At 35.9% G+C, this 20048-nt stretch overlaps 2 protein-coding genes and 2 pseudogenes across 2 annotated transcripts; 3 read left to right on the top strand and 1 right to left on the bottom strand.

Moving 5' to 3' along the window:
* Window positions 1-4445: 4445 nt before the first annotated feature.
* On the bottom strand, window positions 4446-6625 carry LOC121750528 (annotated as a pseudogene).
* Window positions 6626-12395: 5770 nt separating this feature from the next.
* LOC121752582 lies at window positions 12396-12812 on the top strand. The gene has a single exon (XM_042147707.1). It carries the CDS (start codon window positions 12396-12398, stop codon window positions 12810-12812), a length of 417 nt encoding a protein of 138 aa, XP_042003641.1.
* Window positions 12813-15895: 3083 nt separating this feature from the next.
* Window positions 15896-17764, top strand: LOC121751137. Its single transcript, XM_042145856.1, has 4 exons — window positions 15896-16170; window positions 16735-16916; window positions 17335-17459; window positions 17662-17764. Exons 1-3 carry the CDS (start codon window positions 16059-16061, stop codon window positions 17440-17442), a joined length of 402 nt encoding a protein of 133 aa, XP_042001790.1. The 5' UTR covers window positions 15896-16058; the 3' UTR covers window positions 17443-17459; window positions 17662-17764.
* Window positions 17563-19535, top strand: LOC121752581 (annotated as a pseudogene).
* The last annotated feature ends 513 nt before the right edge of the window (window positions 19536-20048 follow it).

Genomic DNA, 20048 nt, shown 5'->3' with positions numbered 1-20048 from the left:
TGCCCTTGGTGAGAACTTATCTTTGCTTCTGTCCAAAGTAGAGGCAAAGCAAAGACATCCAAAAACTCTCAGATTGGTATAGGATGGGGATTTGTTGAACAGGAGTTGAAAGGGAGTGAGTTTATCAGGCAGAACATATGAGGGAATCCGGTTGATAAGAAAAGAGGCTGTAAGGATGCACTCTCCCCAGAATTCAATGGGAAGATGAGATTGAAAGAGAAGACTTCTTGCAACATTCAAGAGGTGTTGATGTTTCCTCTCCACCCTTGCATTTTGTTGGGGGGTTTCTACACAAGAGTGTTGAGGAATAGTTCCATAGGTGGAGAGAAGAGAGGTAAGATTGAATTCAGGGGCATTGTCAGTTCTTAACACCTTTATCTTTTTAGAAAATTGAGTATGGATGGTAGAGAAGAATTGAGACATCACAGAAGGGACCTCGGACTTTTGAGTGAGCAGAAACGTCCAAACAAACCTTGAGTAGTCATCAACAATTGTAAGGAAGTATCTAAAGCCATTATGTGTAGGGGTATGGAAAGGCCCCCATACATCACAGTGGATTAAGTCAAATATGGCAGTAGATTTATTAGAAGAATCTGAGAATGGCAACTTTCTTTGTTTGGCAATAGGACATATATGACAAGATGAAATCTGAGAATTTGAATGTGATAAGAAATCAGATAAAAGCTTGAGTTTATTTAGTGAAGGGTGACCCAAGCGTTGATGCCATACATCCAAAGTGATTACAGAATTGACAAAAACAGAAGGTTGAAGAGCTTTATCAGAACTGACTGTATCAGAACTGAGAAATTTAGGCACACTTGGATCAGGATGTGGAGGTTGAAATAGATCAAGTATGTAGAGGTTTCCAATGCGTTTACCCTTCCCAATCATGATCCCCCGTGAAGCTTCCTGGATTTGGAAATCACTATGAGTGAAAGTAACGGTGAAGGAGGTATTCTTGGTTAAAGCACTGACAGAGAGCAAATTGAAAGAGAAGGAAGGGACATGTAAAACAGAGGTGAGAGTGATGTTTGGAGTGAGATTGACAGTACCTATATGAGTTATGGGTGCTGTTTGGCCATTAGGTAGATTTACAGAAGCATTGGAAGTTGGTGAAGCTGAAGTGAGGAGTGATGGATCATAGCATACATGGTGTGTGGCACCTGTGTCTAAAATCCATGTAGAAATGCTAGAATATGATGAAGATAAAGTGTAAATAGAAGATGAGAAGCTAACTGTACCAGAAAAAGGTGATTGAGCATTTTGAGCTTGAGGCTGAAAATTTGGTTGAGCAGCAGGTTCTGGATTGGTGAGAGAACTTTGAGTGTGGAGCTGACTCTGCAAGAGATTCACAAGCTGTTGATATTGGTCCATGCTAGGTAAGTTTGTAGGAACAAGCTGAGATCCAAGCTGTGATCCTCTCCAGTTAGAAGAATCAGAACCTTCTTCAACACAATTCACAGATCTCTGTTTATATGGACCAGATTGAGTAAAACCAGTAGGTTTGGGCTTGTCTCGGCCATAACCTGGTGGAAAGCCATGAAGAAAGAAACATTTATCCACATTTTGGTTAGTTTTACCACAATGACTGCATAGAAACTTGTTGAATCCTCCTCTGCCAAAGTTTGAAGCAGCATTTGCAAATGGTTGTTCACTTGATGTTGGAATAGGAGATGAAGAGTAGGCTGATGATATGGCTTTTCCATCAATGCGCCGTTGCCTCTCTTCCTGAACAACTAAGGAGAAAACCTTAGAGAGTGAAGGCAGAGGAGTGTTAGCTAGAATGTTGGATCTGATCTGTGAAAAAGTAGGATTCAAGCCTATCAAAAATTGCATTGTGCAATTATTTTCCTGGTGTTGATGCCATCTAGCAGCAGAATTGCAGGTACATCGATTACAATTGCACCAAGAGTGAGGTTGAGAATCTTTGAATTCATCCCAAACGGTTCTCAAATTAGTAAAGTAGCTACTGACATCAGAAGTTCCTTGATTGAGAGTCATCAATTGCTGCCTCAATTGATATAAACGAGCTGAATCACTGATTGAGAAGCGTTCTCTCAGATCTGACCAGATTTCATAAGCGTTATCCAAAAACATGATGCTTGAGCATATCTGAGTAGAAACAGAGTTACGTAGCCACGCAATGACCATGCTATTACACCTGATCCATGCGTGGTAGAGCAGATCATCACCATTCGGTCGAAGTATAGATCCATCCACAAAAACAAATTTGTTCTTAGCTAGTAAAGCCGTGATGAAGGAGCGGCTCCACGTTGAGTAGTTTGATCCAATTAGCAGTTGTGGAACGAGAACTACACCAGGATTATCGCTTGGATGTAGGAAATAAGGACTTGAGGTGTCATCCGAAGGAGGAATCGGAGCACGATTTCGTGTATTCATGATGAGAAAGCAGATCGGAGCAAAAAGAGATCGGAGTAGATCGGAGTGGATCGGAGTAGATCGGAGCAGATCCGAGCAGATTAGATCGAATCAGAGAGACTAGCGGAAGGAAAAATTTTGCTTTGATACCATGAAAAGTTCATGATCCCAACATGATTAAGCCAAAAGAAAAGAAACTTTGTGTTGTTTTTATTGATTGAAAAGTGTTGAATACAAAGAGAGAACTCACCTTATATACTTGGTGATCTCATCGTCTACAAACTACATACAAGCAAGTAACTAACTAACTAACTAAAAGTAGCCGTTGAGCTGACGACCGTTGAGCTAGGATCTGGAAGCTTCTTCGCTCGCTCACTGCATGCACGCATGCACACACAATATTTGAGATAAACACACGTATTTACACACTCACCATATAGAGAAAAGAGTTGGGTAATGGAATTCAATAGAATATACAGTTAGAACTTAAAATGTGTGGAACAACAATACAATTGGGTCTAAGACTGGTCTCTCGAGTTTCGTGAATTAGTAAGGGGAGGGCATCCATAATGGAGCGCCCTAGGGCGCGCCACGTCATCAGTTTTATTCTCATACCTCACCTGCAATGGAGCGCCCTATGCATTTTCTTTTATTTGAATATTTAAATAACTAAAAAAATTGGGAAAAAACTTCATTTCATATATAAAAATTACTACATTACAATACGAATTAAAAAAATACGCAAACTCAGCGATGGCGGTTACGGGGCCCACACTTCTTCAATCATGTCGTTCATGAGTTGCGCATGGTCTTGTTGGTTGTGCATTGAGGCCTGTCTTGAAGCCCGGCGGTAATCCTCTAGCGGGGGGCTCGGTCGCCATGCTGGACGAGCTAGATGCACCGTCATCATCGTTCCACTCGGTGATGCTCCCACCTTCAGGATCGACTATCATGTTGTGCATGATTATGCAGGCATACATGACATCGGCGATGACTTCCTTGAACCAGAGACGAGCCGGCCCTTTCACAATTACCCACAGTGATCGGAGCACACCTACAAAATAGGCGCATTTTGGCTTGCAAAAATAACTTTGGTGCCATTAAATGGGTTATGGTGGGGGTGGGTCATCGGTTTATTATAGGCTCTGCAATATTCAATGCAGCAATGAAAGCTTTAGCCAATCATTTTACATCAATATTTTTTGTTCCTTTCCAACAATATTAAATACAACCATTTCTTTGTTTTTCAACATTTAATACAACTAATGTCACCGGTAGAGTAGATTTGCCCCTATAAAGAATGATAACAATGTGGTACAACTACAAACATTTTAAATTTGGAAGGACCATGCCTTGTTTTGGTGTTGTAGGAAACGTGGGGCAAGAGATTGTGCACACGGTGCAATTGTGACTGCCTTTCTCATCGAATTTTTTTCACAGATTAGTGAATTGTCGATTCTCAATTTTACAGCTTTTCCCCATTTTGTAACGCAATACTTATTTAATTATAAGGACAGGTCCAATCCCACATCGAAGAAGACGACACATATGTCGTACGAAAAAGTTGTTCGAATTTTAAATAGGGGGATTGCTTTGGCCCCGCCGCATCATACATATCATAACTTGTTTTTCATTGCTTTGTTATTTTATTCTTCAGCTTATGAGGTTTTTCCACTTTTCTTTTAAGAAATCATCTTTTTGCATGGATATGGAGTATCTACTAATGGAACTTCACATCATTAGTTATGGTGTGCGACTACGATTCATCTTGACTCTTGAGACCTACTTATCGTCAATTCGTAATTTGAGCGATGGGATTAATCCATGAAAATAATCAAACTTTATCCATCTTTTTTTAACGGGTTGATTGATTTTAAACTTTATTCATCATTTTATTATTTAGATACCTAATTTTGTACTGTGTTTTATTAGTTCATTATATCACTTAAGTAAGTATTTGTATTGGGTATTATAAAGAAGAATGCAAGGGAGAACAAAAGGAAATTCAGACTATTAGTAAATAGGAGTAGTATCAATTTATTCTTTAAAACCCAAATATAAGGTAATTTCACAACAATAAATGTATCTTGCTTGCTCTTTGCATAGAAAAGTTTCGATTTGGTCATGTGGTGAAGAGCGAAACTTTAACAAAATCCAAAATGAGGAAATAAGGATTACTGCTCTTCTGGGAAACCTCCCTCACACTACAAACTTTAAATGAATGATCGAATCAACTGGACATGAGACACTTCGCTTAGCTCCATCTTCTTCGATCCTCATCCTCGTCGACAGGGGTATACCACGAAGGCCGGCGCTTCGCGTTGCTCAACCTATAGTTGAGGAGAATCTCTTCATTCGAGATGGCCCCTGTAGCCACTAGAACCAGACTCCTAATAATGGGAACATCTGCAACGTTGCTGCTTGATTTCCATGACTTGAACCAAAAGGTTCCAAACTTATTCGTACTTACTTCTTGCCCGCCCCCAAACGGGACATTTGGGATGTAGGTTCTCATATTCTGCTCAGTTAGAGGGAAGTCATAGGGGCATACCATTACATTAGGGAGCGAATCCTTCGAAGGATGGTTGGCGAAATGAGCGAAAGCAAGTGGATGTCTCCTTTCAAGAACAGCTCCTGCACCCCCAGCTTTGGAGCCATCTAGTGGTTTACTCAGCAGCTTCCACATCCGATCCGAGCCATCTAAACCACCTTCAGCATTCAACCCAGGCTGTGGAGCACCTGACCCGTTCCACAATTCACGAGCTTCACCACCAGTGCCCCAGGGCTGCGCGTTTATCACTGTTCCATCATATCTTGTGATCAAATAAGGGTTCTCTAAATCAACTCTGGGGTAGGTACCCGGGAATGTATCTGTAATATGCCGGTGAGTATGTGATGCCAGGGTAAAAGGCTATTACAGCTCCCACATCAGCTTCGCCATCCAGAAACAAACCTTGGCCAGCATCCTTGTGTTGAATTTGAGACGGCTTGATTTCAAGAGTGTAGTCAAGAAGATCCTTCAGATTTTGTGAAACCTCATAACGCTTTATCATCTTCGTTTCTGGCACAGCCATGCCTGAGTACACAGTCACCAAATTTGGGAGTTTTACACGACAACATCACTCAAGTGGCAAAACACTTAAATGCTGACAGATATGACTCCAATGGACTCAGATGACTAATTCATAAAGATGTCCTAAAACTCCAAATAATACATAATGAAGGACTGCAAGATGCTGCGAGATTCAAACTTCAACACTACTGACATTTGACAGAAAAAAAATAAAAACTGATGCTCGTTTAGAATGTTACTCACTGGGATTACGATCCATTGGCGTGGTCCTGCCGACAGCAAGACCTAGACCACTACGTCGAGGGGCAGTTTTTGCTTCCGATGATGAGTTAGGAGTGTTCGCCTTACGTGGATCAGGACGAAGAATGTCATCGATATACTTGCAGAAAGTACTTATTTGTTCGTGAATGTTTTCTTGAACTTGCTTCTGTTGCTCTTCAAGATTGGCTTTACTTGCCATCTCAATGATTTCATCTGCATCAGCTTCTTCAGCATTTTTACCCAAGCGGTCGTAGCTGACAATAAACCACATTGCAGCAGCAACAAATAAGCCAGACATAATTCACAATAAATATAACAAAAATCACAAATTCAAAAACTCAGAATGGCACAAGCATACAGTTAAGCTCACTGATTATTAAATTTATTGGCATCAACTTTACTCTTAAAAATGCTAGCTCAATGAGAAATGGTATTCACCTTGTAAAAAGGAAAAGTTTGTTCATATCGGCTTCAAATTGAAGGTGCCTTCCTTGCTTGGCAAACGTAGGACTTTTCGCAAGTACCTTGACTGCCTAAATGAAGCAATTAAATATACAGCAGTTCAGCATAAATGAGTGGGAGAAAACGACATAGATATGAATATTGAGTCGAAATCACCGAATATAAATGTCTTTTTTTGCAATTATATCGGAACATCGGCTCAATGAGATGCTAATGCCAAGCGATTTCTTCAACTACAGTAATGCAGATCGATAGAAATGGATATCGTGATCGTATACAAACGGGATCATAGGAAATTTACCTCTTGAAACTTCTGAAATAGAAAGGCCATGACAGGAAATTTGTTGCAGAAATTTGAATGAAATCTCGGTTACTTCTGCTCAGCTTTGCTTAACCTGCAATTTTGAAATTGGGGATTTGGGACATGAAAAGTCATAATTAGGGCATAGACAGTGGGGGCATTTTGTAGCTGACTTATTTAGGAGTATTATCATTTTGATGAATAAATTAAATTACTCCACATTATTTTACTATGATATAGTACTATATAGTATTTCATTACATTTATTTAAAAAGTCATTTACATTACATTATGACAAATGTTATAATGATTCGTTTATTTTAATTAATTTGTTTGATTATATAATAATAAAAAATGATAAGAATAACATTTTAAATTAGTTGGATCATGATTTGACAAACTAAAAGCAATACAAAAGTAAATAAATAACGACATTTTAAAGTAACAGATCTTTTTTTAAATATCCATTCATTTTAAAGACATTTCGTGTAAAGCTTTAATCAAGTTAAAGATAATTTTTACTAGTTTAAGATCATTGTATATACTCAAAATGCACGGAGTATACTTTTTCAAAATATTTGAAATATACATACTAATATTACTCCTAACATTTGTGAAGATAACAAATAGCCAAATTTTAACTAATCCGTTATAATTTTCTTATGATCAGTTTAATCTTACAGTATGTGCCAACTACTAATATTTGTATACGATTCGGATGCACATCAATTTGATTATCTCCTCCAATAATCCAAAATTTTAATTTCTTTTTATAAAATATACTACTCCATATTACGATATTAATTTTCTTGTTAATAAATCAATGCTCAAAACGGGAAGCCTAAAACCATCCATCCACATAACCAAAGCAAAACAGAGCATGATACTAAGCCTAAAACGCAGCACACTCAACAAACAAAACCAAAAAGAAAACACAATATTCATACTTCCACTTTTTTCCGTTATTTAGGCTAGTATTGTCATTTTCATATTAATTAAGGATGGCAGATAAAAATTCATATATGAGAAAAGCGCGTATTCAGTTTTTACTTTTCTTTCCTTCTTAGAATATAATTAAATGATAACATTATCATCAAAGTGAAAAAATTGGAAAAATTCATAATAGCATGTGACAAATATAAATTGCAACTTTGTTGTGGACGGCGCGCCTCTCCACCTATATTAACTACTAGAAGAAATAAGTATATTCCAAGAAATTAATAGTTAATTATCACAAACTTTCTGTCTTAATATAATTTTTCCCGCGTAATCCCATCCCACGCCATCACACGCTTTATTCTATCCTCTTCCTTCGTATCCAAGATATATATATATATATATATATATCTTCTACTATAAATACCAAACTCCACCACACTAAATTATCGGATTTAAAATTTATAGTTGTGTCGTGGAAAAATTAAAGAAGCAATCAGTTAGATGACTACAGTTGTGCCAACTTCCTCTGGGGTTCAATCCTTACTGCTCTCAAGCTTCCATTCGGCCCCTCCGAAAGGGCTCGGAAATGGAAGACAGCGAGCTTCAACTTCGATTCGTGCAATGAGAAACGACGATAAGAGAGAGAAGCGACGAGAATCGAAAGTTGTGGACGAAAATATGATTGTTTTGAAGATGAGGATTCAAGAAATGGAGATGAAGGAGAGGGAAAAGCATTTGGAGAATGAAGAGGACTGGTATGAGAATTATGATTCGGATGTGTATGAATTAGTAGGGTTGCTGCAGATTTTGATGATGAACAACAGGCCTTGTTTAGTTTTGGGAGTGCTTGCTCTTCTGGTGTTTAGTTTATCAACATCTTTTGCTCTTGTATTCTCCTATTTGCTACACAATTTAATACTATTATAATTAAAGATCGAACGCAATTTCATTTGCAGTGTAACATTTTTGCATGTAGCCTACTTACGATGTGTAATTTTCTAGTATTAAAGTTGTTATACTATTTGGTACAAAATGATTGATGAAATGGACAATTAAACTCTACAGTATTATTTTAATTTCAATAATTAATGACTATTTGCAAGTAGTTATAATTGGAATATTCTCCTTTCCCTCTTATTTACTAGTAAAATCTATCATCCAACCAATCCCACCTTAAATCAATACCAATGAATTAATATTAGAAGACAATTTAGTTTTTTTTGAGGTAGTTAAAGAAACATTGTATGCAACGATTGATTCATAGTGTACATCTATAATTTGGTCCAGTTACGTCAATGTCGAGTGTTGACCTTATAAATAATTTTATATTACAAACCCATATTCATTTAAATTTAACAAATCAACGAAATTGACCATGGCCAATTAGCATTAAATTTAAATGAAATCACCGCTGAGATGTTTTAGCCTCAAGTCAAGATTTGCTAGTAACTAATTAATTTAGATTTTTTCCTCTATATTGTCTCGTTCCACTCATACTGTTACCAGCAAGCATCGGCGGATGCAGGTGGGGTCGCGCGGGGTCGGCCGACCCCACCGCCGTCCCCGGAGAACCGCCGGAAGACTCCTCCCAACAGCCCCCGACCCCACGGCATCCGGAACTCCGCCCCATGAGGGGTTCGTGTCAACGGAGGAGATGGAGAAGCGGGTGGTGGAGCTGATGGAGGGGGCAGAGGAGGTGAGGAGGGAGGTGGAGAAGAAGAGCGTGGAAGCGAGGGAAGCCATGGCGAATGGGGGATCTTCGGTTGCGGCGCTCTGGAAGATGGTGGAATTGTGGACCTCTGCTTAGTGTGTTAGTCTTTGTTGTTTTTGTTTTTATTTTTGTCTTATTCAAATAATTGGACAATGTTTTATTAATAAAAGCTGATAAATAAATTTGTAAGTTTAGCATCAATTTGTGTCACAACAATCTTTGAAGAGGAAGCTCAGTTAGAAAACTAAGAACAAAAGGGACTCCGTGATCACTCGTCCCCATCCACACAAAATACATCACTATAAGAAAATAGGCACCTATATTTACCAGCTATCGCTCTCCCCTTTATAGAGTTTAACATTTACTACCAATTTACTTACTTCTAATATACTTGATTGTACTCACTTCTTATTTCATTTGAAAATATAAGTTAAAATCTAATTAAATATGTGCTATATATATGCTCTTTTTAAAATGATCTAGATGATCAATAGATCAGATTATCAGAAACGGTAAAATTAAATTAAATATTTTCTAATTTCCAGTTGAATCTAGTTTTTTAAAATTATCTAGACGAGGCTCAATACTATATTTATGTATTCAATTTAAATTTGCACATTTAAAAATTACGATAGTTAATTCAAATTTGTAAATTTCTACTATAATTTAATATATTGATTTTGAAATGAGATAGTTAGGGATTTGGGTTGTGTTTTGCATTTATGATTGTGTGAATTTAAGATTTGGGATTTAAAAATTGTAAAAATATTACACATAAAATTGAATATTACCACTCCATTCTTCTCACAAGAATGTGCGTTATTTCATTTTTAGTCTGTCACATAAGAATATGCACTTTCAATTATTATTTTCTTCTCTAATGCAGTGGGACCCATTCTCCACTAACAATACTTTAATTACTTTTTCTCTCTACATCAATTTGGTGAAGGGGAAGAGAAGCAGATAAGATAGCAGATTCATTATTATTTATGTTCATACTACTTTAACGTTTTTTAGGAAAACAATTTTTAATCTTGGGTTAAAGTCTTTTTTATCCTAAAGTACTTATAATTTGATCCATGCATCTTAAATATTCTCTATGTAACAAAATAAACATTTTAAATATTTTTGAAATATAAATATTTAGTGCTCTACTTATATCACTTTTGTATATAATATTTACAATGATTTTAAATGTACATATATTTACAATAATTTTATATTTTAAAATGAATAATACATATTTGCAAGTTAAAGCATGTTTATATTTATATAATTTTTTATTTTAAAATGAATAATACATATTTGCAAGCTGAAGCATGTTTATATTTTATTAATGAAGCTAGTGCTACTTAAATATTAATATAATATTTATTTATTTTATTATTAAAAATAATATTAAATTAAATATTTAATATTTAAATATAAGTTCCGCCCCCACCATTTTCGGGTCCTGGATCCGCCACTGCCAGCAAGCAACATATAATGCTTCGAAAATCCTTGGGAAAGTTTTTTGTTTTTTACAATCAAGCAACATATAATGCTTCGAAAATCCTTGGGAAAGTTTTTTGTTTTTTACAATCATGTTTCCTATAGTAGTACTTGACAAAGGCACCACATTTGAGAAAGATGCAACTTGCTATACAAAAATACTCTAGTACAGTATACTTGGAGGATTGTTGGTGCAAGCTTATATATGGATATTATTATTAAAAACGAATTAAAAAGAAGTGAAACTTGAAAGAGTACAAAGATTACCATCCCTTGCTTAACGTAATAAAGAACGGATTATTTATTTAATCGCACCGTCTTATTAATTTTAATATTCCATCCTATTTGTATATGACATATATATTTGATTTACAAAAAATATATGTAAATGATCAATTATTGAATACAAAGTATCTTTGGCATCAACTGGCGGCGAAATGGAGGCAAGATCCAAACGATTAAACAATTTGCCGACTAAAACAAAGTGAAATATTAAAATTCAATATCCAAACCATTACGTACTTCAACCAAACTGAAAAACAGGCATATTCCTCCCACTAAAGATTCACATGCAAAAAAAACAAATAAAGTAAATAAACCATCTCAAAAAATTGTGGGCCTCTCCAGACATGAAGTATCAAGCATCGTAAGCTTGCATCATTTTATGATTTAATTATGATTATTAAATATTCTTAATAAATCTGGCGTGCACACTTTAAAAGATAGTTGAGAACTATTCAATGCAGGTATTCTTCCAGCACCCTTCGAATTTCTTTTTAATTTAGAAGCTAACGTATATCCTTTTGAAGACATTTATCATGAATGTACGATTTAGAGCATCTGAAATTTGTAGACTACCGACATTTAAATAGGGTTAGAGTTCGAAATTTTAACCCAATAAAATTTTAATTGGATTAGTACGTTACCCGAATATAGTTAACACGAAATCTGAAATTTGATGGATTGACTTGTTGAGTTTGGCTTAGATACCCGAATATACTCAACACGAAATTTGAAACTTGATGGACCGACTTGTTGTGTTGGCCTTAGATGCAACTATTGTATTTCTTCTAGCTTATTTGAAAATTAATTTAATACTTCAATAATAAAAATTGATAACAAATTAAAAAATCTCAGTCCACTGTTATGAACTCTAACATAATTTAAAAATTTATTGAAATTATTAAGAAGCATCTAATACTCCCTCCGTCCCGGACTACTTGCACTCATTCCTTAATCTCCGTGCCGAAAAGGAAATGTGCGAGTAGTCCGGGACGGAGGGAGTATAAAATAAGAATGGAATTTAGAGCATATTTAATGCATCCAATTTGGTTAATCATTTTATAGCTTTATTGAAAATAAGTAAGTTTTTTTATTTATTTTGGAGGTGGAAAAGAAAAATTATTGGAAGAAGCAATTTGACTTTTATCTCTCAAAATTATAGCCAAAAATTATTAGAAGTATCTTTTTCTATAAATCAATCCCAAAAATGAAGAAAACGGCGTTATCTGGAAACGAATGGACTCTTTCCCTGCATTTCACCCAAATCACTATTGATAAACGCGTTACGCTTGGCAGGGGCGGCTCGCTGTCAGAAATAGTTTAACACGCTTTTTTATTTAAATTATTTAAAAATTATTGTCACATGCCCCATCAAGGAAGGAACTCTTTCCTTAATCATTAGGTAAACTCAAACCATAAATACACCCACACTTTAAACAAATCATTCCATCAACAAATTCCCATCAAATCTTAATTCATAGTATTACCAAACAAACATGGCATCAACCTCGTTTCTACAAACTTTCCACCCGTTAGGGAAGATAAAACCGAACTCGGGTTCGAGTAGAAGGCCGGGCCTGATCAGGGTCCGTGCGATGAAGGGAGAAGGCCGCAACCACGGGTCGAAGGTGGACGAGAACATGATCGTGTTGCGAAAGAGGATCCACGAGATGAAGGTGATGGAGGGCGATGGCGAGCTGCCGAGAGAATGGATGGAGTGGGAGAGGCGAGTCTACGTGGGCTACGATGCGATCATCTGCGACGCGGTGGGTCATCTGCAGTCTTATTTGATGGACACAAGGCCCAGCTTTGCGCTTGCCATGCTTGTAATTCTCGCGTTAGGCATGCCCACCTCCACGGCTCTGGTCTTGTACAATTTGATGGCTGTTGTATCTGGGATTCATTCGGACTAACTCAGAATACTACTTCATATAGGGGTGTTCGGTTTATAATATTGTATTCGAGATTAAATTTGTAGTGTGCTTGGATCATGAGATTCAACCCCACAACTCAATCCTAGATAGATAATCATGGGATAATTAGTCATAGCTAACCCCTATGACTAAAATAATCTCACAACTAAATCCTAGATTGAATCTTGGTATTATTTTATCTTAGAAACCGAACATCACAGTAGTATATTAATTAACAGTTGTATATAGTATGTAATGTGCAAATTTCTGCTTTTCTAAAAATCCATTTCTTAGAAACCGAACATCACAGTTGTATATAGTATGTAATATGGGAAGAGATTTCTATTTCTTAAAAAATATTACTACTACTAAATTCCCCATGGGGAATAGGTGGATAAAAAGATAGTACTAGTTTTTTTTAAAAGCAACCAATTCTACGACTTTGAAAAATGAAAATGGGCTATTTTACTCTCTTTAGCCTCATAGGCTTATAGCCCACTACCAATAACATAGTATCAGCTAACATTTACTAAAATTCCATTTGATATTGGGCTTTTACATCCCTTTTAACCCTCCAGCCCCAAACCCAAACAGATTAAAGAAATAGGAGTAGCAAACTGAAACCAAAAATAAAAAAATAAAAAATTGGTGTTTTGGTGTGTTGTTACTCCACTTAAAAGTCTAAAGGCAAACATATTAGTAACAAACAAGATTGGCTTATTATACAACAATATAGCCTTTCAATCAACTTATTTTAAATTTTCAACATGTTTGGTGCCGTGCAATTTTCTTCAATTTAAAAATAGTCAAAACTATACAAGTGCTTTTTTTTTACTAAATCCGTGTTAAAAATGAACACAAGGTAGTCGACCTAACTCATCTTAATTTGACAAAATTGAAAACGTAGAAGGAATGGAATTAATAAGGCATGTTCAGTTAATGCTTGCGTTAAAATTTTTATTAGTTGGCGCTAAAATTGGAAATTCTACTAATCGTTTCATTCATTTCTAAGTTATACATAAAAGGGTCCTTGTTTAGCTAAAAAATTGTAACCTATGCATGCAAATTACTGGATATATTACTTTTCTTAAAAATAAAATAAGTTTATAGTATATATTGTATAAGACAGTGCAGTATTCTTTCCCTGCCATTGACCTTTTATGTTATTATGATCGGTATACGTACGTGCAAATTGCGATGTAATCTTTTTTTTATTATCCGGAAGAAATAATTTATACTAATAAAACAATTTTGGACCTACGTTGGCTTGGTTACAAAAGTAAATGAAGTTATTATTTTGGATGTGGACTTCAAACAACTAGTACATCATTGGAAACGGGGAAGTTAAGTTATTTATGAAAAATTAGTAACGTACGCATGGCTTTAGCCATCCTTTTTAATCCTTTTGAATAGTCGAACATATCCTAAATTTTACCTCCTTGGTCTAGAAATCCCGATTCACTATTTTAGTCCGTTCGCAATTATAAGTCCCGCGTTTGCAATTATATCATGAATCATTGATTTTTACCATTCAATATCCAAATTATAACCGACTACAGTTAATAACGCTACCTGAAAAATCTAATACTTTTAGCTTTTCGATATCACATTATGGCTTCTTCATAAAATTAGGACCACCTTAGATTTTGGCTTTTACCTTAATGTGATAAAGTCCATTTTTTTTAGAAAGTGATAAAATTAAATAAAGTAAATATAAAGACAATAATAGATACGGTGATGATGACCACGTAAACTAATAAGACATCGACATACTTTTTCATTTTATTATTCTCGTTTCTTTATTTGTGCATTCATTATCATCCCTTCGGGCTTCGGCCTTTCCTAATAGCTCCATTTACATAATATTTCTTCTTCTGTAAAAAAGAACAAATATTCAAATCAATTTCACATAATTTTTATTTGATTAAATTTTGGGCCTAATTGGAAACATTCTGAAGTGAAAAGAACTAGGTAGCAAGTAGACACTAAATCAACAATGACCATAAGTCAAACTTTAGTGGCAAAAAGTTTAGCATATATGGATCTAATTTTGACCTTTCACACATCATCCTCATGTCTTGAGACCAAAATAATAGTAGTAAGTAATAAAAAACTTACTACTCCTATTTACTAATTAAATTGCATTTTATAATCAAAGTTGATATTGTGATTTTCATAAAATTTTATATGTTAGCTACTGGTAATATTATCATCCTGTGACTAAATTTATATTGTGTAAGAATTTTAGTTGAATAAATAACGCATTTTATGCAGTGTTTTTATTGTATAGAGATTATTCATATGATTTTTAAGGGCGAATATTTATATATTAGAATAAATAATTGAAATGATTGTGACCCTCGCTGCTGATTACTCCAGTATATACTATATACTGCACATATAATTGACTAACCGAATATAATTGTTTGTTATTATGCATTACATGCTTATGATATTACTATTTTTATAATCATTACGCTATTTTTTTTAATAATTATCGTTATATAATAATATATTTTTAATTAGTTTGGAAATTGAAATTATTTAAATATGCATGAAACCTACAGCCTACTCCTATATGAAGATATAGTCCACTTTATTTTACTATGAACATGTTAAAATAACAAGAATAACAATTTATTTGAAATGGTAATAACAAAACCATACTCCACTACATGAAAATTGAAAATATAGTCCACTTTGCATAACTGAATGCCTAAATCTATTATGAAATACCTAATCATAGACTTATTCTTTATCGACAAGATTTGATTTTTAAAATTGATATATTAGTAATAGATAGTTGATAATTGCGTAAAAATTAAAACAATTATAATTTTCCGCATATAGAAATATAATTTTTAATTCACGTACAAAATTAAAGCTGCCAAAATTTTGAGGTAATAGTGCTTAGAATAATAAAATTAAAAAAAAAATAAAAAACGACAACAATGAAGAAACGACTAGCATCATTTTCTCTTATTTGCATCTGCCCCATTGGCGCCTATATATACATAAACATGATCTGTTGCTGAGAGACTGAGATCTCTGATAATCAGTGCCCTGAATACTCACTAGCGACTTAGATTTGCTCACTCATACTGCTAAATAAGAGAAAAGAAGAAAATCAATGAAATGTCCCTTTCATTTGTTTTTCATGTGCGATAATAAGTAACTACACGGATGATATGATCTGCACTGCCTTTATCTCCAATTCCTGCAGTGACATTTCCTGCTGCGGAGAAGATGGGGAAGTGGGCTTCTTTGTATTTTGCTGTTTCTCTCGTTTCTGTCTCCATCTTCTTCAACTCAAGTTTTGTGCTTTGCCTCCCCAGTGATCCTCTCAACTCCATTTTAGGTTGGTTTTTTTATTGCTCCTCTTGCATATTCTTGAGAGTTTTAGTGTTATTGCTGCTGGGATTCTTGATTCTTTGCTTCAATTCTTATTCGGTGATTTGATTTGCCTTTTGTTTGAGGTGAAAGATTGGATTTTGATGGGATTGTTTCTGTTAGTTTTGCTGATTGTAACCTATTAGGTTCTTGGAAATTATACTTGTCGTTTTCAATTACTACTGTACAATTTATAGTACTGTTTAGAATAATCAGGTTTGTTGATAATGTGATAGTGGGACAGATATCTCATTATTCAGTTAAGTTCATATTCTTCATGAAATGGGACGTTTTTAGCATGTTTTCTATGTAAATAATAGAGATGGGGGTTTAATTATATAAGTCAACTATTGATTATTATATCACCAAATGACTTGATTCTTGAGAGTATGAGGTTTTGTTTGTATGGAGATTTTGAATCATGTTGGTTTCTGGTTTTTATATATTATGTCCTGTCATGTTTTCTCTAATTGAAGTGAAGATTTCATCTTTGTATAGCATGAAATTATGAATCAAAGTGTTGAATGTTTAGGTCAAGAAAACATGGGATCTTGGAAGGATCAAACGCTGAGTTCTAATGGAGAAACTCCGGGGCCTGCCGATGATGTGAGCACACTTGTATTGGCAGCAAACAGGACAAAGAGGCCTGACATTCTCTCTAAGTTTCATAAATACAGAGGTGGATGGGATATTGCCAACAAACATTACTGGGCTGTGAGTTCCCTTTCTCACTATTTGCTGGATTTTGTATCTGTGAGGGTTGATCTTTCTTTTGATTGCTTGTGTTCATGTTGACATCGATGGCATGTTGGAGATTCTTATTATATATGACTGCTAGAACTTGGTGTGTGTTGATGAAGTTCACTTAATTTATGATGAATTGCTTAGTTGACTAAAGCACGTTTAATGCGATCTTGATATAATTTCAAGAAACGCGTTAGTTTTGCTTGGTCTAATTCGTTTTTTGTTGCTAGTGGTTCACAGTATTTAAATTTGGAACAGACTCCCCAAATACCAACACTGTTCAGCCATATCTTGTTATGTAATCTTGTAGTACTTGTTTAGTTTGTTTGATAAGTATATTTGAGGATGTGGATTTAATGTATCATGTTTCTGACCCTTGTTTCTTTAGTCCGTTGGATTTACAGGTGCAGCGGCTTTTAGTCTTGCCATTTTATGGTTCGTTTCTTTCGGTGTGGCTCTTCTCGTGCGGATGGAAGATAAACATCTCCAGCAATGAAGCAAGCGGTCTCTCAGGTCAGGATATGCCTTATACTTCTCATTCTCTTCACCTCCGCTGCAGCGTAATAATCTAATCTTGCACCTTCGGTTATTGATCATCTATCTTCTTAATCATAGAATGCAGTGTTGATCATCTGATAATTAACTACCATCTTTGCCTTTGTCAAGAAATGTGAGGTTGATTCCTTTGCTCATGATCTACATTCTCTCTCAACAGCATTGGGTGCATTCTGCTTTCCGTGGGACAAGTCGACTTTCATGGGGAAGCAATGCATACTCTGGATTACGTTGTGAATCAATCGGAGTACACTGTGGAGACACTTAGAAACGTCACAGGATACTTATCACTGGCAAAAACCGTCAGTGTCGCCCAGATTTTTCTTCCATCAGATGTCGAGAATGATATTGATCGGTTAAATGTAGAGTTAAACTCTGCAGCAGATACGTTGGAGCTGAAGACTAAAGAGAACTCAAGCAAAATCCGGAAAGTCCTCAGCAAAGTGTACGTTTTCTGCATGCAATCTTAACAAAATTCTGCTGAATTTACATACTTGAGCATTAATTAGCCTTTTGCTTATTGTAGGAAGTCTGCACTGATCATCATCACTGCAGTGATGCTCGTTGTATCAATCTTAGGTCTCGGTATGTATTGGTGGAACGGAACACTTTTGTGCCCATTCTTTCGAATTCCTGCCTTCATAATCTCGCTAACCTTCACATTTGTCTATCTTCGGCCATCAGCACGTGATGCACATGTGAGCCTCGTTTCTTGTTCTTCGTCTTTAATCTCTTCACGCAGATGATGATCATTCTGTTACATCTATAATTGTGCATTATCAGTGGATGGCTACTTGTCGCAGTCACTTTCATCCTTTTGGGGGTTTTCATTATTTACGACAGGTAAGAAAAACTAGCTCGTTTTCTTTTTTCGTTGCATAGTCACCGTTGCGTCTAATCTGCGTCTGTGCTCAGCGCGATTGCTGACACGTGCTTGGCGATGGGAGAGTGGGTCGAGAATCCTCACGCAGAAACGGCCCTCAGCAACATTTTGCCTTGTGTCGACCAGAGAACTACAAATCAAACCCTTTACAAGAGCAAACAGGTTATCAATGATATTTCGAATATGGTCAATGGATTCATGGGCTCGGTTGCCAATTCGAACCCTCCTCCTCAGGCCGGTTCAAGTTACTACAACCAATCCGGCCCGGCCATACCTCCTCTCTGCTACCCCTACGATGCCCGGCTGCAGGAACGGATATGTTCAGCCGGGGAACTCTCCGTGGAAAATGCTTCCATAGTAAGTGGTCTCGTTTACTTTAGTAAAACTCAATTCAGATACAAAAATAGAGACACAATTACTTGTATTGAATTTTTTTGAAAACTAACCATAATTTAGGACACAATAGATCTTTTGCTTTATTAGGACGCTTATGTTTGCGTCTCCTAATTTTAGTTATGACACCAACAATGAAGACACTTTTTAAAGCGTTAGTGATATATTTGGAAACACAAATTAGTATCCTTGATGTTTACAGGTGTGACAAAACTATACATGCACCGTGTCCTCGTTCGGCATCTGCACTAGCGTTGGGAGGCTGACTCCGGCCATGCACGCGGAGCTGGTGACTTTAGTGAACGTGAGCTACGCCCTTGAGCACTATGCTCTGCTGCTGCTGAATCTCCAAAACTGCAACTTCGTGCGGGATGCCTTCCGCAACATCACCTCAATATACTGCCACCCTCTCGAGCACTATCTCCGTGTGGTGAATGCCGGGCTAGGGCTGATCTCGGTTGGGGTGATGCTCAGCCTCGCCCTATGGATACTCTACGTTAACCGCCCCCAAAGGGAGGAGGTGTTGGCAAAGATCTCTTCACAGATACACCGCGGCTGCAGAAGCCAGGACAACGCAAATTCTGCAGCCGCGACGCCTCGGCATGGAGTTTAGGATGCTATAGACACTAGTCATGTGTTAGGCCGAATTTGGAACGGGGCGAAGCGCAATTTTAATTTACGTCCGATTGATGTTGTACCGATATTAATTTGTATTCATTTACTCAAATCAATATAGTACTCCCTCCATTCCTTGTTAATAGAGACATTTCTTTTCAGTACGGAGTTTAAGAATAGTGTGTTAAATAGATGATGAAAAAAATATGAGAGAATAAAGTAAGAAAGATGAAGAGGAGAGGGAAGTATTTTTTTCTAAAAATAGAAATGATTCAATTAACTTGGAACTTTCCAAAATAGAAAAATTACTCTATTAATATAGAACTGAGGGAGTACCTCTTATATATTCACTCAAATGAGAAGGAATTTTAATAAGATTAATGGAAAATAAAATATAATGATGATATAAATAGAAAGTTGAGTTACAGTGTTGGATGGAGAGGAAAGTGAACGGAATATTGAATAAAGAGAAGATGTTGAGCCATCTCCAACCATTTCTTTAGCAAAAATTTCTATATAAATCCCTAGTATAATATTTTGATTATTGTAACAATCATGTTATTCCACATACAAGCAAGTCCACTAGTTGAATTTTGACGAATTTAAGATAATTAAAAAATAACTTATTGAAAAATTGTACAGTAAAATTTAGTCAG

This window comes from Salvia splendens, chromosome 10, assembly GCF_004379255.2.
Source record: "Salvia splendens isolate huo1 chromosome 10, SspV2, whole genome shotgun sequence".
NCBI lineage: Eukaryota > Viridiplantae > Streptophyta > Magnoliopsida > Lamiales > Lamiaceae > Salvia > Salvia splendens.
The sequence above is the reverse complement of the archived record's forward strand: the minus strand, read 5'-3'. Positions and strand labels throughout refer to the sequence as shown.